This window comes from Lagopus leucura, unplaced genomic scaffold, assembly GCF_019238085.1.
Source record: "Lagopus leucura isolate 7727_CA_CO unplaced genomic scaffold, USGS_WTPT01 Super-Scaffold_100009, whole genome shotgun sequence".
In the NCBI taxonomy this organism is placed as follows: Eukaryota; Metazoa; Chordata; class Aves; order Galliformes; family Phasianidae; genus Lagopus; species Lagopus leucura.
The window spans coordinates 3,515,749-3,539,747 of record NW_024962266.1 but is presented as its reverse complement, the minus strand read 5'-3'; the positions used below and the strand labels follow the sequence as shown (position 1 = coordinate 3,539,747).

Genomic DNA, 23,999 nt, shown 5'->3' with positions numbered 1-23,999 from the left:
CTGGGTTGTGTCCCCTGTGCTTTGTCACCTTCCTGTCTCCCCCGGACCTTTCCACATGCACAAAACCTGCGATCCTATATCTGATCTCGGAGCAGCGCTGACTGCATCCCTCTGCTCCATGCAAAGGGCAGAGCCAGGCACAGGGCTGGGGGATGCCATAGGAGGGTTGTGGGGACTCTCCCAAAGCTATGCCCAGGGATAGGGGGTGGCCAGAAGGGGCTGTGAAATGCAATGTCCCCATCCCCAGCATGGCCCCTCTCTGTGATGCTGCGGTGGAGGCCGGAGAGCGTTGCTGTGGCAACGGGGCCGCAGTGCAATGGATGCTGCGGGCCGCGCACGCGTGGCATTGTGGCATTTGATGTTCTAAAAGCCACACAGGTGCTCCTCCCTTTTTGGGACTTGCTCCTGGGGGGTCAGAGCCCACGGCTCTGGGGTTGGCATGGCCCCTTTGCAAAGTGTCATTATTATTATTCACCATCACGAATTTATTTGGGGGTATGTGTTGTCTCAGTTGGGTTATTTTAGGAGTTTGCCCCATTCTTTACGACCCTCTGGGTTACTCAGGGCTGTCCCTCCTCCTCAGCATCTTCAACCTTTGGAAGGGTTGTGAGTTGTTGCTCAGCAGCTCCATGAGCTGCTCCTCTTCACTGGTCCCCACTCCTGCATTCCTCCTCAGGCAGAGCCATGGTGGGGGGTGGGTTGTGGGGTTGTCACCTCTGTTTTACGGGGAGGGGATGCATGGGGATCGCAGCTGCTCTGCACTGGGATGTGGGGATGGAAAAGCACTCGGCTTGATCCTGATTTGAATCAAGGATGCCTCAGTCATTGGCTTTCATCTCGCTTGGTGCCTGTTGCATTAGTTATGGGTTTTCCTCACTCTCACTGGTTGGTGGCCATTAGGAAATGCTAATTGGCAGCTCAGTATTCCCTTCCCGCTCACTGTTCCCTCCTGGCCTCCTAGCAACATCAACCCACACTCCATATCCCATTACCTGGCCTCACATCCATGCTGCCTTTTTGTCCCTGTTATTCTAGTTGCCAAAATGTGAGTTTGAGGGAACTGAATGAGCTGTTTTTGCCTTCCCACTCCAACCCTAAAGGTGTTCGAGAACCATGGGGATGTGGCACTGAAGGAGGTGGGCAGTGGGTATGGTGGGGTGGGTTGCTGGTTGGACTTGATGATCTTAGTGATCTTTTCCAACCTTAACGACTCCATGAAGTTGTGCTGAGCTGCACTGGGATGTGGCACTATGTCCCTCCATGTCCCCAGGAGTGTCCCTTCTGCCCAGGCTGTGGCAGGGAACTTCATCTGCTCTGCAGACAGACACTGAACTTTAGTGACTTTAATAGATTATCCTAAACTTGGGCCTTAATATGAGCCGTCACAATTTCAAATTATCTTTCTTTTAAATTAAATAGATTCCTTTTTAAATACAAAATCAATTCTGATTTTTTAGAGGGGTGAGATTTTTCAAAGGCACCAGTGAGGTGGGCATGTTTAGCCACTGTGGAATACCTCCCTGAAATACCTCATCGTTTCTATTCCTTTTCATGTTCTTCTTAGTTTTTATTCTCTGCTAAGCTCCGCATCCCGCTGGAGAATTCTCTGTGACTCCTTTATGTGTTGGGGCCAGGGGGCACTGAGATGTGGACACGGGGTGCCATTAATTGGGGTGACAGATCCTTCGGCCAACCAAAGCTCATCCTTGCTATGGCCAAGGAACAGCAGGCAGCCCTTAGATTTCACAACCCCTGGAGCTGCCTTCTCCACATCACCTGTCCGCTGTGTGTGTTGCACTGAAGGTAATGTTTCTCAGTAGCTTAGGATCACAGCCTTAATAAGGCTGGAGAAGACCCCTGAGATCCCCTAGTCCAACCCCAGCCCACCATGCCCACTGCCCACATCCCTCAGTGACACATCTCCACTGTTCTGTAACACCTCCAGGGATGATGCCCCCATCACCTCCCTGGGCAGCCTGTGCCAAATTCTCACCAATCTTTTGGAAAAGACTTCATTTTTGGGGAGGTGAGGGCCCACCCCAACCCTGCTGCCCCATCCCCATCTCATGTCCCCCAAGCCAGGGCACTGAGATGGGGTGCTCTGGGACCCACAGCATTGAGATGGGGTGCTCTGGAACCCACAGCATTGCCTCGCTGCTAACCTTGCACCTGCGAATAGGTGTAATGGTGAAATAATGGAGCAAATATTAAGAAATTCTTAAGTACCCAGAGAATAACCGAGTTAAATTATACCAGAGGAGCTCAATTGCCTTGCTTAGATTGATTGAATTACTAAATGAGCCTGACTAATGGAATGGAGTGGATATATCGGACTTTTACTCAAGATCCTGAAATAATTTCTCTAATAAGATTGTGAGCCATTAATTGAACTTGGCTTGGATCCTGGACACTGTCACATGCACCGAGACCCGTCGTGATGATCTATGCTCCCACCCCGCTGCTGGCAGGATGTTGCCCTTAAGACCCAGCCACCCAATGTGCCATGCAGGATGCCGCCCTCCCCATCTCTGCTGGCCACCTCCTGTCTCCTCTGTAAGCATCTCACTGCTACTCAACCTCCTCTCTCTGGTTCTTCAGTGCTGGCTTTGCAGGCTGGAAGCATCCTTGAGGCCACCGCCGTGCCCCACCACCTCTCTGGCTGGGAGCGTTTTGGTGACACACCAGATGTGGAGGGATGTTGTGTTTTGTTTTATTTATTTTTTTTTCCTTTCCAACCCACAGACACAGGGATTTCATCTCTGGGTACCCGTTGCCATGGCAACTGCACATCCAGCCAGCTCCAGCAGCAGTGGGGCCGGGGCATCTCGCTGACCCAGAAAGCAGCGGGGGGAGCATGCTGTGATGCTTGGACCAATCCCATGGGGGGACATGGGTTTATGGGACAGGGTGGCTGTAGGGTCCCACCCCTCGTTTTGGCTGCTGGGAGTGCAGGGTGCTGCTCCTATCTCCCCCAGCTGACAGCCTGGGTTCTGTGCCCCAGTGGAACTGAGACTTGCTCCCATCCTTCATGGGTGACGTTTTGGGGATGATATTGCCCGTATTGGGACTTCTAAAAGTACCCTGAAGCTGCTGTCTCACCTCTGCCCTTCTATCCTCAGGCCAGCAGAGTTTGTGTCTGGGTCCATCCCACATCCCATTTTCTATTTCATTTTTAGGGTTGATTATCCAGCTAAACTCTTGGCTGCCTGATCTGGTGGTTTGCAACCCTGTCTGTGGCAGGGGGTGGATCATCCACTGGATGATCTTTAGGGCCCCTACCAACTTAAGCCACTCTCTGATTCCATGATTTTGTGATAAACAAGGCTGGACGACCATCTCTCTTTGTGTCTCAACACGCAAGAGCCCTTTAAAGGAAAGAATTTTTGCCTCCCGGGATTGGGGAAGCATCTGGATAGTGACAGATCCATCATTTCAAGCTGGCTGTCCTTTTCCTTGCGCGTTGCTGGGGCTCTCCTGCTCAGATCAGGAGGGTTTGCATGGCAAAGGGAAGGCTCTGGTTGCTGGTTTGTGGCTGCTTAACACTGGGAAGCACCAGTAGTGGCACATCGGTCACGGAAGCTTGGATGTGAGGATGCGGTGCAGGAGGAGACACGGTCCCTCTCCTGGCTGGCTCTGAGGCATTTCAGTAATTAGTATGACTAATGAGCATAGCAGAGCAAGCAGATATCAAGGATGTAGAGAGCTGGCTTTGCTTCCACAGGGAACCGATCCAGCTGAAAACTGACCTGCTAGGGGAAGGAGATGGGGAAGGGCTGAGCAGAGCCCACCTGTACCTTTGCATGGGGATTTGGGGTGTTTAAGCATGGGAGAGCCTGGAAGAGCCTTCCATCACCTATGGTTCTGCCCCAGAATGCCAATGGTTGCATTGGTGGCCTGTGATGGCAGCTCCTGTGATCCCTTCCACTGGGCCACGGCTGGAGGTGGCACCCAGAGCTGAGAGCACTGAGACACCCAACCACGATGTCACCATCACAGTGTGCTGTGGCTGCCTGGGAAAGCAGGTATTAGCAACCCTGAAATATCCTGGGGACAGGCACTTGTGTGATGGGAGACAGTTACCATGGAAACCTCCTTCAAATGAGGAGAAAAAAAAAAAAAAAGGGAAAAGAACAAGAAAAAAAAATCCCGAAATTTAAAGCAGTGCTTGTAGCTCGGAGGAACTGTAGACCTTATTATGGGTTTTGGCACCCCCCTTTCTTTTTTATTTGTTCCAGCTAACAGCTCCAGGAGACAAGCCAATTAATTTGAACATCCCCAAGGGAGTGGGAGAGCGAGGGCACAGGGCTGGGAACTCAGTGCTGTGTTTGCAATCACTTTTCTGGCTTTGGGGCTAGGGGCTTGGGCTCAGGATGTGCCTTAGGGCTGGATCTGCGTAGTGGGGGAAGAGAGGACAGCTGGCTGAGGTCCCAAGAATGCTTTGCTCCCATGGGGTGCTATGCCCAACTCAGCATGAGCTTCACATCCATGCGGAGCTCACATCCTGCCCAGTCCCCTAATGATGTCCCCAGTGTCCCCACCCTCTGGGAAACCTCTTGGAAACATTGGTTTTGCACAGAGGGCCCACATGCTGCTCAGCAGCTCCAAGCATCGCTGGAGGCAGCCTTCCCAGAGGCACTTGGGCTGCTGGGGAGCTGCTTTTCCATTGGAAACAGAACTGCCAGCAGAGTTTTACCAGAGAGCATTGGTGACTTCTGAAACACAGCTGGCTGCAGCTCACCAACCTGTTCTGCAGTGCTCAGCCAGAGGAAGATGCTTTCTTCCTGGATGTGCACTGTACCTTGACGAGTCAGACCCAGAGCAGTGCAGTAGGGTGGATGGTGAAAGCATTAGTGGCTCATGTCTGTTTGCTCAAACCCTGACCTCGTCCAGCTTTGAAAGCTTTCTGTTACCACCTGTAGTGGAAATGCTAAGTCACAGCTCAAAGCAGTGATTGAGCACCTGGGGGGAAGGCAGGGCCAACCCAGGGGAGCTCAGGTGAATGCAATCCTGACTCCACTCTTACCAGACCTCATTTAAGGGTTGGCAGTGAAGGCAAGTGGTGGAGTTTCCTGTCTACTTGAGGTCTTCCTGGGGTAGGCAAATTCTCACCTCTCCCCTCCTTTTTGTTTCTGTGCCTACAGCTGAGGTATTTGGACTCATCCTCACTTATTGCAGCATAGGGCTTTGCTACTCTGCCATTAGCTCTGTACATTCCATCACATTACAGTATTGCACCGTATTTTTCCCTTCCTTGGTCCCAGAGTAGGGTATAAGGATGCATGTCAGCCAGAGGAGTCAGCCTCTGCAAAAGAAAAAAATAAAATCATAAAAATATTTTTGAAGTTGATTTCACGAACAAGGAGCATCCTTTGGGTCAGAAGCAGTGGTGTGTGAGGGTAAATCTATCCTGGGCATCCCTCCCATGCCCCTGCACCCATAGCTGTCAGGGAGAAGGGAGCCCTGGAGACAAAGTAGAGCTGTTTCTGTGGGTGCAGATATCTGTAGTTGGCTACAGCTCTTTATTTTTGTCCTCTAGTTTATCTCCGTGGTTGCAGTCCCTGCCTGAAGAGCCAGTAAGGTGAGCACAGGCCCATGCCATGCAGTCACATTACAGCTGAGCCATGCTGGGGATGAGGAACTTGTTATATAATTTGGACTGCAATGCAGAAGTGCTTGTTTCGATGTTTAATTATCCCATTTCAGACTCTCTGTGGCAGTGGGGCAAGCATGCAGGTGTGGGGTCCTTGCTGGGGAGAACCATGCACAAAAGCCTTTCCGTCCTTTCTCCATCTCTCTTACTTGGGCATCACAATGCTCCTGCTTTTGGCCAGCTTAGGATGCTAAAAAAATTGGACTGGGTGTGAACAGTGTTGGCCACGTGGATGGTCTTCAGAGGTCTTTTAGGCTCCTCTTGGTAGCAAATCCATTTATGTGTGCTCCAAGGCTTGGCTCATGCCCAGATCTCCAGCAGTTGGGAAAAGAGCAGTGAGTAGCTCACAGGGTGGCTTCCTTAGGATGTAGGGGGAGAAAGGCAGGAGCTTCCACAGAGGTTGGCTGTGGATGCTGGCCTTTTATCCCACTGCTTTCAGATCCCTGCTTTGCACTTTCTGTCCTTCCAGCAAAGGCAGCTGGCTCCAAGCAGCTTAGGCTTCAAAGTTCCCAAAATAACAGAGGTTAAAATAAATTAAGCAGAGAGTGGAGGAAAAAAAAAAAGCTACAAGATCAAGTCAGTGCCCCATTTGCACCCTGGCTCAGAGCTTCAAAGTAGCATCCACCTCCTGTGAGCAGCTGTTAGGCATGTCAAAGCTCAGGGCTCACAGCATCATCTTCTTGGGCTCCTCATCCTTTTGGAGTCATGGGGAATTTCTGTGATGGTGCACATTCCTGTGGGTGATGTGGGACCCCTGTGCTCACCTGCTGTCTCCCCATGTGCTGCAGGTGGGCAGGAAACTCCTTGTGGAGAGACTCCACGCTCAACTCAGTGCTCAGTGCCTCTGCTGATTTATATAGATCATCAATATGACAATTATATACACCTGCAGATTTAATTACCTCCATTTTCGTCAGGCAGAGACAGATTTATGCCTCTATTCAGTTCCTGTAAATCTGAAACAAGCCTGACTAGACCCAAAAGCCCTCCCATTGATCACCGTGCACTGTCTGGTCTCTGGCCCTCTTGATAAGCACTTCTCTCAAGAGTGATAAATTCAAGATGCACAGTCAACTTTTCCCCTTCTACGTCTTTCTTCCCTATTTTTTTTTTCTTTCCCGTTTCCTTCTCCCTGTTGTCTCCAAGCATCTCCACGATCTTGAAAGCAGAGCTTAAAATTGGGTAGGTGCTTCTAAGCACTAAGGGGTTTATGGCAGCATGCTGCAGTCAGCTCTACCTCTATCCTGCCCCAAGTTGAGTGCCAGTCCATGCTGAGGAGTTGGGAGGAGTTGGTCGACCTCTTGGAGGACCTCCTGGCAGGGTTACTTGGGTCCTATCAAAATAATGTCTAATTCACCCAACCTCTTGGCCTTGGCAAAATGAGCACTTAAACAAATTAGCTTGCAGAAGCAGGCTGGAGTTTACCCTTGAAGTCTGTGTCACTGCTGTAATGCATCCCCCTCCCCCTGCCTGTCCCACCAGAGCTGCTGACCTCGCCTGTACGATATGCTCTGATGTCCCACTAATGCCTGCCAGATGGGCTGCAGTGGCCGGTCATTACCATTCCTGCCAGCCCATGATGGATATAAACAGTGTTCTCCTCCCTCTGAAAACTGACTTGGGAAGCTGAAGGTAGTCTTGGTAGGTATCTTGGGCTTGTAGGGTTTGATGGTGTGGAGGGTTTGGAGTATTAGGAAAAAATAGAAAAAATGAGGAAAAAATCTTTTCTCAGACAGAATGGTGATGCGTTGGCACAGGCTGCCCAGGGAGGTGGTGGAGTCACCTCTCCTGGAGATGTTCAAGAACTGTGGGGATGTGGCACTAAGGGATGTGGTCAGTGGGCATGGAGGGGATGGACTGATGGTTGGACTGGATGATCTTAGAAGTATTTTCCAACCTTCATGGTTCTATGATTTGGGTATGGGTTGTCCTGAGGTAGGCTGTGAGTTCTTCTTTCCTCATCAAAGGAACAGGAGGCCTCGGGCACGCATAAAGAGACATGTAAGTGTGGCCTTGGTGGCACCTGACTGGACCTGCAGCTGCCATCCAACCCCAAGGCACTGGGAGGTGTGTGGAGAGCAGGTTGGAGCTCATCTCCAACAGCAGGAAGTGGCTGATAATTGGGGAAAAATGTGGAAAAGCATATATTGTGTGATTTTTTTTTTTTTTTTTTTTTTCTTCCACCCCCATACTGCCAAGGTTTGTGCTGCAGGGGTTCCTAAAGCTACAATTTGTCTGTGGGCTGTCTGGCTTGGTCGCTGCTGGTGGGTCTGTCTGCCTTGAAATTGGTTCCTTTCTCCGGGCTTTCATGCTTCATGGTGGATGAAACAGAGCCTTTTGTTAGTTTTTACATTCCTAATTCTCACAAAATGAGAAATAGTGAATAATCATTGTCATTTCCACTGCTCCGCTGGCTTCATGATTTTATGGGCTTTTATCCTTTCCCTGCTCAGCTGTTTGTTTTCCTTGCTGAGTACTAACACAGTTGGTTTCTCCTCTCCACGGAAACATTCCAGACCTCTTGTCTTCTTTGTGTGCCTCTTTGGAGCTCCTTTGCTGCTTCCATCATGAGATGGCTGACCTGAATACTGCTGGCAGTTCTTGAGATCAGCGTGCTGTCACCAACACTGGATTTCACCTGCCCACTTTCTTGCCCACTTTTCTCTAGCACTTCACAGTTTTAGCTCTGAGGTACCTAATTTTAGCATTGGTGACCAGCTTTGTCACTCGCTTCCTCTTCCAGAGCGCTTCAGAACAGCTGAGGTCCTGACAAAGATCTCTGCGGAGTTCCTTGGTAACCTCCTTTCCTTATGAAATGCAACCTTATTCCTCCCTGCACGGTGGGCTTCCAGAGAACATTCCCTCTGGTGACACCCCTACTTAGATTCTCTTGGAAACTTTTTTGACAAGGCATCTTTGAAAGGAGTCCGTCAAACTGGATCACCCTTATCTACTGGTGTGCAGAGTTGCATGACCCACATATATCTGTGCTACCAACTGGTTCTTTTAATAAATTGACCAGGGCAGAAGTAGAATTTACTGGTCTTTAATTTCCACTTTCTTAGGAGTTTGGAGTCTTTTCCATCGAGATTTGTTCCACCAGTTGTTTGCCATTTCTGAGCAGTACAGTTGTGCCAGAGTTCAGCAGCTGTCCTCCTTCTCTTGTAGTTGAGCACTTAATGGAATGATGGGTTCATGCCCTACATGTCATACATTTGTTGTTAAATCTCCTCCAAGAACGCTTTGCCCTTTGACCATGATTCTTTCTAATCTCATTACCAAGATGTAAGGAGCCCAGCAGAGAGGACTGGAGAGCTATGGGGCCCTAAAGGCATGTAGACACAAGCAGAGGAGGAGCTGGTGGATGGTGACTCCAGTTTACTAAAGATTAAATAGCACTGGGTTTTGCTGGGAAGCAGTCTAGCCAGAGCAGTAGTTTTTCTTGGCTAACTGAGAGCTTCTCCATCATTTGGGTTCTTTCCATGGAGACCTGGGCTTCCTTCTGGAGGGCATGATGTGATGGTATTGCAGGGTGTTGGGATGGGATACCTACTACAAATGTCGTCCTTTCCAGGGCATAAATATTAATGTTGCATTTCTTAAATTGCTGGAATGTATTTTACTGTTATGGTGTAGGGTGTGGAATTTTGTGTTTGTTTTTTTTTTTTTTTTTTTTCTTTCTCCTCATGATCATAGAGCAGAGGTGCTTTCCTGAGTGTTAGTTCAAGACATGGGTTTGTTCTCATCGTGCATCTCCTACCTCATAGTTACGGTCAATGGGACCTTATTAATAAAACAGAAGTGAAAACCAAACACCAACAAGTATCCCAACTTGCTTATTGCAGCTTTCGGTCAAAATCGATGGATGTGGTGGTAAATAACCTTGGAGTGGATGTTCCACAGGTGTGGTTGAGCATGTCCTTGTGTCCGCAGAGAAGAGCGGAGAAATGAGATGTGTGATGTTGTAGGGTCAACAGCTGTGTAGTAAACCCAGGTGAATTGTGTTTTTTTTTTTTTTTTAATGATTAATCTGTGTCCTTTGCTCTGGAAACAGTGGTGTGACACAGTGTCACTCCAGAAGTGATGGAGGGCTTTGCTGTTAAAGAAAGGGACAAATTAGGGCTGTAGCATATTTGGGATAAAAATCCCATTTCATGGTAAAACATGGGTACAGCTTTGAAAAGGTTCTTGATGACCTTCCCAAAAGCAAAGGCACCCAGCATTTCAAAGAGAAACCTGGTTAGCTGTCAGCCTTGCTACAGTAGCTTATGGCTTCATGTGTACTGTCCTCAGGTTAAGCAAAATGGTGGGGTGACATTGGACCCATCTGGGGAACACCTCCAGATATAGCTGGATGCCTCTTCCTTGAGCTTCCAGATTGTCGTGGCTCTATGGATCTGTTTGTAATCTTGCACCAAGTGCCATCTCCCGTGACGCAGGTACCTAACAGATAGGGTGAGACTTGTTTGCTGCTATGGAAAATCTGGGTTGTGTTAGAAAGGCAGGGTGACCTACAGAGCAAGTTAGCATCCCTACCTGAGCCTGGAGAGGGGGGAAAAAATTGCAAATAAAATATGAATAGTCAGCGGTGAATGTGATTTTTGTTTAAGCAGGTCAATAAAAAATGAGAGTATTATCCCATGAAAGATGTGTCAGTAAAATCTCAGGTAAAAAACTGCTTAAATATCAAGATATGCATTTTGACATCTGAATTGCCATGAATCACATCCTGAGGTTCCAGCACAACGGCTCATTGTGGGATGGGCTCCCGAGTTACTGCGTGCTTTAGAGGCCTTTGGACCAGGGCTTGTTTCAGCTAGGGTAGAGCTGTTTAAAGGACGTGCAAGGTTCAGGCACAGAGTAAATGCACAAGCTAATGGGGAACTTAAATAAAAACACAGTTGGGTTCCGATGGAAAATAAGCCAGGTTTAAATGTTAATGAGGAAGTATAAGTCCAAGTCAAAAGCTGCATTCTGCAGAGACTGGCATTATGGCAGAGTTCATTTGCCTAATCAGAGGCATTTATTAGCGCAAAATGCTTCCAAATGGAAACAAAAAATGTTTTGCCTTTTTTCTTCCCCTGCTCAAAAGATTGCATTTGTTTTTAGGGAGTGCTCTTCTTTTTGTGCGTTTTCCTCTCCCTGCACATGTCAGGGTCTTGATGATGCCTGTGTGTCAGTGTTGGGGCAACACTGCTGACACTGCAGGGGCTTGAGAGCATTGGTTCTGTGTGCACACGCAGTACTGGCCTGCTGAAAAGCAATGCTCACAGCCCAAAGGCAGGGTTTGCTCCAGGCTGGGTGGCTGTCCCAAGAAAATTAAGTTGTTCAGGTGATCTATAATGCAGCAGGTATAACTCCACTGCCTCCAGCACTCCAGCAACACCATCCAGACTTTCCTGCTCTCCTATCCTTGGCTTGCTCTTTTTGCTTACAGATGCTCTGAGAGGGGAGCACCACAGTGGCTACATTGAACACATCTGCTGGGGTCTTTGGGGCTGCTGCTCCCGTGGATGGGAAAAAAGACCTGGACCACTCTTGATACCAGGCAAACATGGCGCAGCATAATTAGTGGTGTCCTACAGTTATTAACCCCTGACCCAGGCAGGCTATTTTTTAACAGAGGTGCAAGAAGTTAATACTAGTGCTAATGGCTTCACATCCAGGCCTTAATGAAAGCCATGCAGGGACAAGGCCTATCATCAATATCTTTCAAACTTTGAACTTGAAATTATCCTCTCCCTGCTGCCATTTTTTGGCTTTCTCTCTGCCTTCCCCACCTCCTCCAGAGTTTCCTGAACCATGTTTTTGGGCTGGTCAATGAGATTGACACCCACTAGTCCTAACGTAGAACTTGATCTCCATCAGCACCCCAATAAATGGCCGCAGCGATCCCCATGGGTCACAGCAGTGTGTCCTATCAGGCAATGAGATGTCTGCTTCAGGAATAGGAAAAAAGTAAAAGTGAGAAGTACTGGACTGGGGGCTGCGAGAGAAAGAGACAAGGAAGTGTGGCCATGCTTGAGCCAAGCTCCAGGGAAACATTATCAGGACAGGAAAATATTTGTAGATCTGTTTTTAAAGTAGAAATAGAATGGGGTGGGGCAGGTGCAGTGCTGCTAAAACCATCAGGGAGAAGAGGAGGGGATCCAAGGACGAAGTTCTGCTACCCAGGTTGTGGAGGAGCATTGCCCCTCGTGGTGATGTAGAGATCGCAGTCTACTTGTTTGGAGTGATGGGGGCTGATTCCTGGGGTGTTTTCCCTGTTTCTAGCACCTCTGACCTGTATGTGATGCAGCTGCAGGAGGGAGGGTGGTGGGTGGGAGAAGGATCGCACGTGTCAGCCCTGAAGCTCACGTGTTGTGCTCTTTTTAAAAAAAGAATCCCTTTTTCATTGAAATACATTATTCTTTTTAGAAAGAAGCCTGTTTAAATAAATTTGAAATTATGACAACCTATTTTAAGGCCTAAATTTACTATAATCTATTAATCATTTAAATAACTTCCATCAAGGAGTCCTCCTCAAATATTAATGAGCTGAAGGGTGCTGATTTTTCAATGATATGTCAGATCAGGGGAAAACATCTTTTACTCCGGCTTTCTAAATGTCACAATGTCGTATACTTAGTATCTATTATTTCCAGTCTTCACAATGGGGGAAATGCTGGTATTTACATTTTTCAAAATGTCAGGACGTTGAGTTCCTGTTGTGCGTAAAAGCTCTTGCCTTAATTACTCTTAATTTCACATTAGCAAGCAGGTGTGGGGAGAATATTTTCTTCAATTGAGCTAGTTCATTTGAAGTTGGGAAGCCGCAGGGAGTTGACAAAGCGGGAAAGCTTGTTTTCCCCTTTCAGCCCATGAATAAAGACCAGGTGGGAGAGGAGGAGATCAGCTCTTTCAAGCTCCCGGGACCAGATTTTCAAAGGGGATCCTGTGCTGAAACATGCAGCTCAGTGGCTAGAGGGAATTTCAAAAGTGCTTCTGGCTGCAGGGATGTGTGCACTCCTCCTAGCTCTGCTTCTCAGTAGCCCAAGGAGAGCTCAGCATCTCTCTGCTTGGGACAGTGAGAGCACGCTGATTGCCATCAGAAATGCAGCCCGTGCTGAGCAGAAACCGCCTGCCAATTCACTCATTAATGTTTCTTTTGATTAATCAAATCACTTTGGAAGGGCTGGACTTGGTTTTTGATGCATTTCCCCCCCGTCTGGTAGCTAGCTCACTTAAGGCAGCCTAATGAAATTAATTAACAGTAAATTTAAAATGTTGTTTTTCGACGCGATAATTGAATTCCAGTTTTCATTTGAAGATGGTTTGAGACGAACAAAATGAGGATGACAATTTGCTAAGTGAGCTCAGGCTGGTTCCCAGCACCACCGAAACACACAGTATAAATGAGACCACACCGGACTGACCCGTATGGCAAGGGAGAAACTCTTTGTGCTTTTCGTGGTCGTGACAGCAAACGTAAATAATGTTTGTGTTTTCAGAGGAAAAAAAAATGAATAGCTGAAGTAGAAATAGCACACTGGAGCTGTAAGATCAGGGCTTCCTGTGTGCAGGCGGTTAAAGCTGTGCCCAACTCTGCCATGGTGATGTGCCGGTGTCACCCAACTGTGCTAAGCCTCATCTCTGAAATGGTTTTAAAGAATCTTGTAGATGTGGCACTGAGGGACATGGATAGTGGGTGCAGTGGGGGTGGCTTGGGGTTGGAACCAATGATCTTAGTGGTCTTTTCCATCCTTGATGATTTTATGTCTATGCAATTTTGGACCAGTTGAGCACATGTGGCTTGGTTAGGCATGCAGCCTCTGCTGCTTTGCTTGGGTTTCATCCAATGCCATTACTACCCAGCTCAGCTCTGCCCATCTGCCCTAGTGCCAAAGATCCTCTAGCTGAAGGCACTTAGAAAAGTCAGGGTCCTTGGGCAAAACATAGAGGTATCTCTGCAGGTACTGGGGCTGTGTCCTGTGTGGGGAGCTGCAATGTGTGGGCAAAAACATGAAAGCTCTGAGCGTACTTCAGTGGGAGCCAGCACTGCAGGTGTGATTGCAGCCACGTGCGCATCTCTCCAGCCATTATATTTTCCGTTTACAGTAATTAGCTGCACAGCCCCAGTGATCCCATTAGCGCTCCTGAGAAGTTGTTTCGTATTCTCTGCTCCCTGCGGCTGGGACTGCATGCAATGTGAAGCACATGGGCAAAAACTGGCTGAATTAGAGCCTCAGGGATGCTGGTGGCCATCCGTGGTGATACACCACCCCCTGGCTGCACCCTACATCCACTTTTTGGATGAGGTGGATACTCCCCTGGTAGCCCTCTTATGACCCCATTTGCTTTCACAGAGATTTCAGGCAACACAGATGACATCCCATTGGTGCGCTGGCGGCAGCAGTGGCTGGAGAATGGCACTCTGCTCTTCCACATCCACCACCAGGATGGGGCTCCCAACCTGCCTGGTTTCGAGCCCACTGAGGAACCCCAGACCGAGTCGGCCGAGGAGGAGCTGAGGATCCTGCACATCTCCGTCATGGTACGTGCATCCCTTCTCCTCCTGCTTTGGGACGGAGGCAGATAGGGTGCTGTACAGGATGCTTGAGCACTGGGCTGCATTACACTTGTCCCAGAACTCACATCTCCAAATGACTCATGCTCTCCACCACCTAAATGTACCCCAGTGCTTCTGCAGGAATCCTTCACCCTGGGCTTTGAAGGCTGCATCCAGCTTAATACGGGGTTAATTCACGGTGACTCCCTTGGCAGCCCTTTGCTCGGGTGCCTGCATCAGTGGTGTCACAGTGCCACCAGGCACTGTCACCACTGCTTTGCTCAGTGCAGCTCCATGCAGGAGTCCCCCGTGCAGAACCGCAGGGAAAAGATTTAATGGCAGAGAAAGGAGGGCAGGGCAGAGATCTGGGCTGGGGGGGGGGAGGAGGTGGTGGTGGGGGCTGTGTTTTTATTTTTCCTAATCTTGAAGAAGTCTGAAGGACTGACCATTTTTGAGCCATTGGGAGATAATTAGCCAGAGACAATGTGTTGCCAGCTGCAAACAGGCTGTTTAATGGTGCCTACCCTAATGAGAAGGCCGTAGCTCTTCCAGATTGATGCCGGAGGCCAGGCTTCTCCTCCATCATTTGCACTTGATTAGTCTTGAGGAAAAAAAAAAAAAATCACTAGCAAAGCCAACCCCAAACCACTTTTGGTCTTTTTCCTCATTTTGGTTCCTTCCCCAAGAGAGAGCATTGCCTTGGGGAGATGCTGGCCCCACACTCAGTCCACTCTGCTGCTGTGGACTGGTTTTTTGATGACTGCTGAATACCCAGATCCAGGCAGGAGCATATGGAATGAGTCTTATTATCGAAGTGGTAAAAGGATGCCTGTGATTCTTGCACCAAAATGTATAAGTACAGATTGAGTCCTCCCTTTCCCTTGCTTTTCCATCACTCAGCTCCAGCAGCATCCTTTGTCTTGACAAACAGAGGTTGGCTTTTGTGCCTGGGGTCAAAGTCGCATGTAGTTTTCAAGGCTGATTTTCTATCATTCCATTTGGTTGGTGAGTGTAGTGTAAGCAAGGGGCTTTATCCATCATGACAATGCTCTGCGTGGGGAACGTGCGGGAAACCCTCCTAGCTCTGGGTCCCCATGTGTCCTTTGCCCAAGTCCCAGTGGGAAGGATGAAGGTTTTCCGTGCTCCCGTGGAGAGGAGACAGGAGAGCACACCCAGGTGAGAATCCAGTACTACTGTTCATCCACAGTGACAGACTTACTGTCTTGGTTCCTGCCTGGAGAGATGTGTCTGCAAGGCTGCTGGTCTCCTCCACTGCTGGCGTCTCCTCCTATGTCTTTCTCTTTTTGCTTTTAAAGAAATTTTGGGAGGTGGGCAGTGAGGATACACTGCAGCTCCATTATCCTGGGAATGGAAGAGGGCGAAGCCATAATGGCCATTAGGGCTCCTTTCCCAGCTCCATCTCCCGCTCCTCGTTCAATAATTTCCTTAATGTTTGGTCCTAATGGAGCAGATTATGACTACTATTTTATTTTATCAAGAACACCTATTTCATGAAAAGGAAGAGGGGGACCGGAGGCACGGCCGGACAGGCAGCTCTCAGCTGGCTCCATGTGCTCTTTTTTTCACTATTGTTGTTGTTGTTATTATTCCTGGCAGACCAGACCAAGGAGCCAGCTGGAGCTTTCATCTCGCCGCCTCCATCCGTGCTGCGGTGGTGACGTCTTGGGTGACCTTGGGTATGATGGGAGGTGGTGGGGCTGGGTGTACTCAGGGCTGCTGTGGGGACCGAGTTCTTCCATTCTGCATCCCCCAAACCTTGCTTCAGTTGCTGTCCCAAGCCTTCATCTCACTTAATCTGCACTGAAATTTCCACAGGATGCCCTGAGAAAATCTACCGAGATTGAGAGTGACAGCATTGAAAGTGGCTGGAAATGGGTCAGAAAAAGTTGCCTGCAGGAGTGTTTGCCTATAATAAACCCGCTTGCTGCTTTCAAAGACGTTGCAGGAGAGCACAAACAAACCACGCTCTGCTTTAAATGCTGCTTTTTTATGGCTCAGTGGCGACTTCAAAGCCAGCCCTGCTCGAGGCGAGCTTCACCCTGCAGTGCCAGGAGCTCTTGTCGGTGTGGTCAGGCTGCTCCCAGCCCGCTTCCCGGGGCTGTTCTGCAGTCCCTGCTGAACCCTGCTGCTTTGTGCCCACAGGGAGGGATGATCGCGCTACTGCTCTCCATCCTCTGCTTGGTGATGATCCTCTACACCCGGCGGCGGTGGTGCAAGCGGCGCCGTGTGCCACAACCTCAGAAAAGTGCCAGTGCCGAAGCTGCCAATGAGATCCACTACATCCCCTCGGTGCTGATTGGGGGGCACGGGCGGGAGAGCCTGCGCAATGCCCGTGTGCAGGGCCACAACTCCAGCGGCACCCTCAGCATCCGTGAGACCCCGATCCTGGATGGTTACGAGTATGACATCACTGACTTGCGGCACCACCTCCAGCGGGAATGTATGAATGGCGGTGAGGACTTTGCCAGCCAGGTCACCCGCACCCTTGACTCGCTGCAGGGCTGCAATGAGAAGTCAAGCATGGACCTCACGCCAGGTCGGGCAGCAATGGGGCTGAGCTAGGTCCATAGAATCATTAGTAGTCTCATCCAACCTTAAGGTCATCTAGTCCAACCATCAACCCATCACCACCATGCCCACAAATCCATGTCCCTCAAACCATATCCATCTTCTCTTCTCCCCATCATTGCATATATATATATATTTTGCCTTGAGTATTTTGTCACGTTTTTCTGAACGTGTGAGATGTTAGTGACTCTCCAGAAGCCCATCTGTTGACAGTGCAGTGTGCTTCCTAAAACTCTCTGGAGCCTTCTTTGCAGACCTGGCTATGCAGGAGTGCCTTGAATGTTAAATCTCCACATTTAACCAGGCGTGGTGGATGTGCTGGTCCCCTTAGGGCTTTGAGGAGCTGCACTGGGAGCAGGCTGGTCCATCAACCCCAGTCATCTTGTATGGATGCTGGGGATCGATCCAAGGAAATCTTTTTCTCACCTCCCTTTTGTTTTTCTTTTCTTTTGGTCTTTCTCCCTGAAAGATGTTGCCTTCAATTCTTCCCGCCCAGGGAGTGATAATGCAAAGCTGTCCCTGATGAACAAATACAAGGACAACATCATCGCCACCAGCCCCGTGGACTCCAACCACCAGCAGGCCACCCTGCTGTCCCACACCTCCAGCAGCCAACGCAAGCGCATCAACAACAAGGCGCGAGGTGACCAATGATGGGATGGGATGGGGCAGGATGTGCTGCTCTGTGCCTACCCACCCTGCAGCCCTTTGTGGCAGTGTGGGGATGGGATGTGTTTGGGTGCTGCCATGGCTGTGACCATGCTTGGTGTCACCCACAGCTGGCTCAGCCTTTCTGAACCCCGAAGGGGACTCGGGGACAGAGGCAGACACTGATCCCCAGCTAACCTTCTACACAGACCCCTCTCGGAGCCGGAGGCGCAGCCGAGGTGAATGCAGGAGGTTGGGCAGTGAGCTTCCCCCACCTCTGCCCTGTTTTCTACTTTGTCTCTTATGTTGGGTTTGGGATTGGAATGCACTTTTTGTGTTTTGCAGTGGGGTCCCCCCGCAGCCCTGTGAACAAGACCACTCTGACCCTCATCAGTGTGACAAGCTGTATCATTAGCCTGGTGTGTTCCTCCCATATGAGCTGCCCCCTTGTTGTCAAGATCACCCTCCATGTCCCTGAGCACCTCATTGCTGATGGTGAGTGACCACAGTCCTATAGTTGCCAACCTATGTCAGCCATGGGTGGGAGCTGTGATGGAGGAGAGGGGAGTTGATGGAGGGAACAGGTGTGGAGTGGGTACAGGATTGAGGGAAAACTGGGATGAAGGATACAAGTGTGGGCAAGGTTTGGTGGGAATGGGCATGGCATGGTGGGACAAGCACAGGATGGAGTTGGGTGTCATAGGGTAGAGGAAATGGATGTGGGATGCAGGAGGTGGATGTGGGATGGGTGAGATGGATGGCATCAGCACAACAAAAGAATGGGTAGTGGCCATTGTGGGTTTGGCTGGCTTGGACACTGGGTGGAGGGGGCTGACATGGTTTAGAGAATACAGGCTGGGGTGGAGGTGGGTTTGTAGGACAGAGGGGTTCATTGTGGGGCAGAGGGGGCCTGGGATTCTTGGAATGGAGGGCACTGTACTGGAATGGAGGAGACTATTGTGGATTAACAGGACACTGTTGTGGGATGGAGGGAACAATCACAGGGCAGAGGGAACCATCATAGGGTGAAGGGGCGCCATGATGGTTTGGAGGTGACTATCATGGGATGGAGGGAACTCTCACAGGATGGAGGGTGCTGTGATGGGATGGAGAGTGCTGTTGCGAGATGGAGGGGACAGCTGCTGATTGCCCCCCGGGCGGCAGGGAGCCGCTTTATCCTGCTGGAGGGCAGCCAGCTGGACGCCAGCGACTGGCTGAACCCGGCGCAGGTCGTCCTCTTCTCCCAGCAAAACTCCAGTGGCCCCTGGGCCCTGGACCTCTGTGCCCGCCGCCTCCTTGACCCCTGCGAGCATCAGTGTGATCCTGAGACTGGTAAGCGGGGGATGGTGGGGGTCCTGCAGGGCCCCCTGTCCCTGATGTGCACCCTCTTTCTGTAGGTGAGTGTCTCTGCTATGAGGGCTACATGAAAGACCCTGTCCATAAGCATCTCTGCATCCGGAATGAGTGGGGGACCAACCAGGGGTGAGTGTGCCCGCAGCGCTGCACCCAGTTTGGGCTGCAGCAGCAAGGCAGGGCTGTGGGAAATCCCCTTTGGTGAAAGAGTTAAAATCAGCTCAGTGAACCCTGAGGTCAGAGGGGTGTGGGCTCTTTAGCCACTCCACAGGAGAGGAGGGTTGTGCTGTTCAGAATGAGAGCTGAGGTACAATGGCGTTGATGAAGTCATTAGGTTTCAGAGTAAACAACCCCCCAGAGAGCATTGAAGCTGCTCCTCTTCCCTTTCTGGGCACTCCTTCTGCATCCTGCACCAGGAGATGCCTGTTCAATATCCTTATGCTCCTGAAAACGTGAAAGGAAAAACTTCTGATCCACCCTAGACATCAAAAATCTGCATGCATGCATGCACCAGCACCTCCAGCCTCTTCCCCTTCACTCACAGTGCCCAACACCCTCTCTGAAGTCATTAGTGCATTAGAAAGAGAAAGCCATCAAAGGCTGGCCTCAGAATTCCTGCTGTGCTTCTGCCTCCCTCTGAGCAGGGCCCTGCTGCTCAGCCCCAGCCCCTCTCCCCTTCTTTCATTTTAAAGCCATTTAGCAATTAATCCCTGTACTGGCCATGGAGATGAGGTGGCTGTCCTTCTGGGTGAGCAGAGCCGGGCTGGGGACAGCTTGATCCTCATGGGATGCATAGATGGGGGATGTGGAGCAGCATGGTTGGGTCCCCAGTCTCATCCCCAGAGAACAAGTGTCCTGTGGTGATGTCTGCAGCTCCCCATGTCTTCCCCTGCTTCTTCCCATGAGCAGCACTGAGTGATGAGGACAGGGGCATATAGGGATGAGGTTGGTTGTCCATGTTGGGTGTCTCAGGGTGGGTTGGAAGGAGCCAACAGCCACTCACAGCATGCCAGACCCATACCTTGCTCACAAAGTGAAGGGGCAAGTGACTTTATCCATCAAAGCTGTTTGTAAACACATGTAATTACATGTGTAGGTGTGTTTGCTTCCTTCTGCTCTGCTTTTTGCTGCTGCTGGGTGTGGGACTGCAGCCTCACTGCTTCCATGCACCTTACTCTTCTCTAGCTTCTTCCTGGCTGAACTGCTCCATCTAAAGGGAGAGGGGAGAAAAGGCTGAGTTTTGGGGGGAAAAAAAAGTGCAGATGGTAGCAAGCAGGAGAGAAGCCAAGGACAGGGAAGACAAATGCATTCCTGCCCTTCAAGGAGTTGTTTGCTCTGCTTAATTCAAAGGGGTCTTTAGCATCATCTCAGGTAGCCTCTGGAGATCCCTTCCCACCTCAGCCATTCTGTGGTTCTTCTGAGATACCAGTTATACTGTGACAAATCATACACAGCATCTCACACCTTCTTTTCTCTCTGGGGCACGGAAAACAAGCAGATCTTTGTCTTTCTTCCTCAGCCCTAGACCATACTGGAGATATCCATGGTTCTCCTGCTCCTCCCTGTGCTCCCCAGAGTGCTTCAGTGCTGTGGGTTTCCCTCACTGTCCTTCAAGAGCTTCTCTCTCAAGCCATGTGAAAAAGGGATCATTTTGTGCCTCTGCCTTGTGCCCATCAGATTTTAGTTTCGGAAAACAGTAGCAGCAGAAACCAACAGTAACTCCATCATCCTTGCCTGCAGCTTTCACTGTTGATAGGATTTCTGGAAAGTGTGGCCATGTGAAGCATTTTGGTTTAAGCTGGGTGTGTAACAAGTATCTTTCTGGAGATGCTGGAAATCAGCTACTCCTGCATCCCAAGGGGACCAATGGCATCTGAGTCATTTCTGACAGGTGTTTGTTTAATACATTCCTAACCCCTCCAATATTGTGACCCAATCCAGGCACTGAGTCTGGCCCCATAGGATCCCATTGCTTCTGAATGGGAAGGCCAGAAAAGCAGGGAGCTTTGGAAGTTTTTTGGTGACAGCAGTGAGGCTTTGTGTGCTGCATGTATTTTGGATACCATGCTGAGATCCCCACCTTCCCAGTGCATCTCTTACCGAACGCATCTGGTCCCTAAATCAGCACTAGTTTTTCAAAAATGAGATCTTTTTGATCATGTGCAGCAGATAAATTTGATCGCCTGCATTGTGTGCTGCTCTTCAGCTGTTTTAAACAAATCTGCTTTGCACTGTTTGTTTGATAGCAGTCTGCTTTTCTGCTCTGCTATGCATTTTTAATTAGCTGCTTTTTTGGCTTTTCTTCTAACGTTTCTCAGGTAGGAGAAGTGGTTTCCAGCAATCCAGCCAACTTTGTTTGAACCAAATTCCCGTGGCTGTGGCATGGTATGACTACCCAAAATCAGATTGCTAATTGTGCCTTCAGCTAGCAAGCTGTTTCCTGCCCACATTCATACTTCTTGAGCCTGTGGATTCATTATGTGATGTCCCATGGCTGTCCCATCACCATGTGTTCTTCTTACCCAAGGCAGCACAATGAGATCTTAGATCTTCTGCATTTAAGGGGGTCAACGTGCCTTTCCATTTTCTGCTATTGTTGCTCTTCACTATTGCATAGGGAAATCTGGGGCATGGGGGGGTTGGAGTCACCATCCCTGGAGGTTTTTAAGAAGAAGATAATTGAGGCACTGAGTGACATGGTCTGAGTGGTCACAGGCATGGGCTGATGGTTGGACTAGATGATCTTAGTGGTCTTTGCCATCTTAATGATTTGATGGTTCTATGACTCTGTGAGTTTCATCACTGAGACCTGTCAGCCTGGTAGGCACTGCATCAAGGTGGGCTCAGACAACTACGTGAGGGCAGATACATCCCTTTCCCACCTTTCTGCTAGGGCTTGAGACCCTCTGAGGTAGTGCCATTTTTTGGGGGGTATCTCTCCCCCTGTGAGCTGTGCACCCAGTCACGTCCATCCCCACATATCCAGTGGAGCAGCCGGGGACACAGGGAAGTGACAAGGACAGCACTTTTTCTGCTTAAACTCTTTTTGCTCTTTTTTTCATCATCTTTTTTTTTTTTTTTTTTTCCCCCACTCTTTTTCTGCCTATCTTTTTTTTCTCCTCTGTCTTTTTCCATCCCCTGCTGTGTGCCTCAGCTCTGCGAGCCTGAAGGATGGCCAGATAAAAAGCTCCTCTTTCTTTCAGATCCTTTCACCAAACCAGCCCTCCGCCTCCTCCTCCCCGCCCCATTCTCCTTGCAGATTTATGAGCAGCCCGGAGAGAAAGTGCCAGCATTAGCATTTTTAATAAAGAGCTGCTTGGAAGGGATGGCAGCAGGCAGGGAGGTGGGAAGCTGAAGCCTGGGGGAAACCCTTGCAAGGCAGAGCTGAAACAGGGCTGGTGGTAGTACTGGGATGAGCGTTGCTGATGGGAGATAATCTCTTGGATCACATTTCAGGTTGGATATTAGGGAAAAATTCTTCTCAGAAAGAGCAGTGAGGTATGGGAGCAGACTGCACAGGGATGTAATGGAGTCACCATCCTTGGAGGTGTTCAATGGAAGTCATACTGAGGGATGTGGTCTAGAGCAGACATAAGTGTGGATTGGTGGTTGGACCGGATGATTTATTGGTCTTTCCAACCTTAATGATTCTCTGACACCTGCCCCCTGCCCTGCACAACTGTGCCCACATCTGGACTGTGTCCCTTGGGTCTGTGTGGGGTGCGGGTGCTGCAGGTGTGTTCCTGGTTTTCTCTGGGCTTGAAGCCACCAGGGAAGGGCTGTGGTGGCCACGGCGGCTGGTGCTTGGCTGCGGGGGTTCAGCACAGCAATCTCATGCCACTGTCTGGGTGGGAGTCACTAAAACACCAGCAGCTCAGGGACCAGATGTCAAGTTGCCTGTTTTCAGTGCTTAACCACCAATTGGTGGCATTGCAGCCATGCTCATGTGCAGTGCCTTTTCAGCATCTTCTGCTCAGCCCCTTTCTCCCTTCCACCAGCTCAGCACCATGTATCTTGCAAAGATGCCCATGCTGGGGATCCATTGTAGAGCTTGTCTATAGGAACTTACTGATGCTCTTGGATGAGCTTGCTGGGTCTTGTGCCCAGTGAACCCCATTTTGTTGATTCAGATGCCTACCTGCTTGCCAAGGCTTGCCAAAGGAGCCAAGAGCTGTCCTTTCTGGCCTGTTTAACCCAATCTGATCAGACACAGTACTGCTTCTAATCTATCTCTGTTCACTTTGTGAGCTCTGAAGACCGTGCAACGCAAGCACCTGCAAGCAGAGCAGCAAGGAGCCTGCCAGTGATGCATAGGAGAAGGAAGATGGAATGAAACAGTAGCAAAACCACGCAGAGGAAGAGACAGTGATGGGAAGGATGTGTCCTCATCTTTAGCAGCAGGAGTAACAAGGCAGCAAGGAGGGAACTTTCAGCTTCATGAGAGGAAGAATCAACATGGAGCTCCTGGAGAGATGCGTTGGGTGGAGTGCTCTGGCTTAAAGCCATCACTGCCTGACTTTTAGGCATCGTTGGAAATTGTGCCCTTGAGGGGCTATTGAATGGCCTTGTGCTGATTTCCATGTATCTAACCTACATGGCACTGTGCTCTTGCATCCCTGGGCTGGCCACCCTGCCTCTGCATCACTACTGTGGGCTGAGAACCACTGGAAGTGCAGCACGGCTCTTCATGACCATTTGTCTAGCCAAGCTGATGAGGAACAATACCTTGCCTCTGCTTTTGTTCCCAGCCCAGTGCACTGTGGGTAAGAGAGAATAAAGCCCATCTGTGACAGTGTGGGATGCTGCTGTGGGCAGCATTCAAGGATCTGGCAAGGTGCAAAGAGAGCACTGCTTCCCATCCACACAGACCTTATCCAGGGCATTGAGCTCTGCTGCTGGATGTAATCCTGTGCCTGGTCACAGCAGTGCCATTGTGTCCCAGGCAGGAAATGAGCAGTGCTCTAATCCCGCAATCAGGATTTTTTTGTGTCCTTGCTGAAATAACTTCAGATTAGGAATTGAAGTGCTTGTGCAGGAGAGCTGTAATTGCCTTCAGAGAAAATCCCCAGGCTCACCAGGTGTTTGCCATGCTGCTCGTGCGGATGTGTGCCCTCAGCGGATGTTTTAAAGGTGACAGGATGGAAAAATCTCCAGTTCTGAGCTCATTCTACAAATGAGATTCGGTTGGATCTGGCTGTTACTCCTCTGGAC

General features: G+C 49.8%; 1 protein-coding gene across 1 annotated transcript in view; it reads left to right on the top strand.

The window, feature by feature from the left end:
- Positions 1 to 23,999, top strand: part of ASTN1 (astrotactin 1) — a 38,611-nt gene that overhangs the window by 937 nt on the left and 13,675 nt on the right. Inside the window, exons 2-8 of the mRNA XM_042873576.1 lie at positions 13,996 to 14,183; positions 16,362 to 16,755; positions 17,284 to 17,430; positions 17,567 to 17,674; positions 17,781 to 17,930; positions 18,600 to 18,767; positions 18,833 to 18,917. Coding sequence (XP_042729510.1) covers positions 13,996 to 14,183; positions 16,362 to 16,755; positions 17,284 to 17,430; positions 17,567 to 17,674; positions 17,781 to 17,930; positions 18,600 to 18,767; positions 18,833 to 18,917 — 1,240 coding nt within the window. The remainder of the gene's footprint in view (positions 1 to 13,995; positions 14,184 to 16,361; positions 16,756 to 17,283; positions 17,431 to 17,566; positions 17,675 to 17,780; positions 17,931 to 18,599; positions 18,768 to 18,832; positions 18,918 to 23,999) is intronic.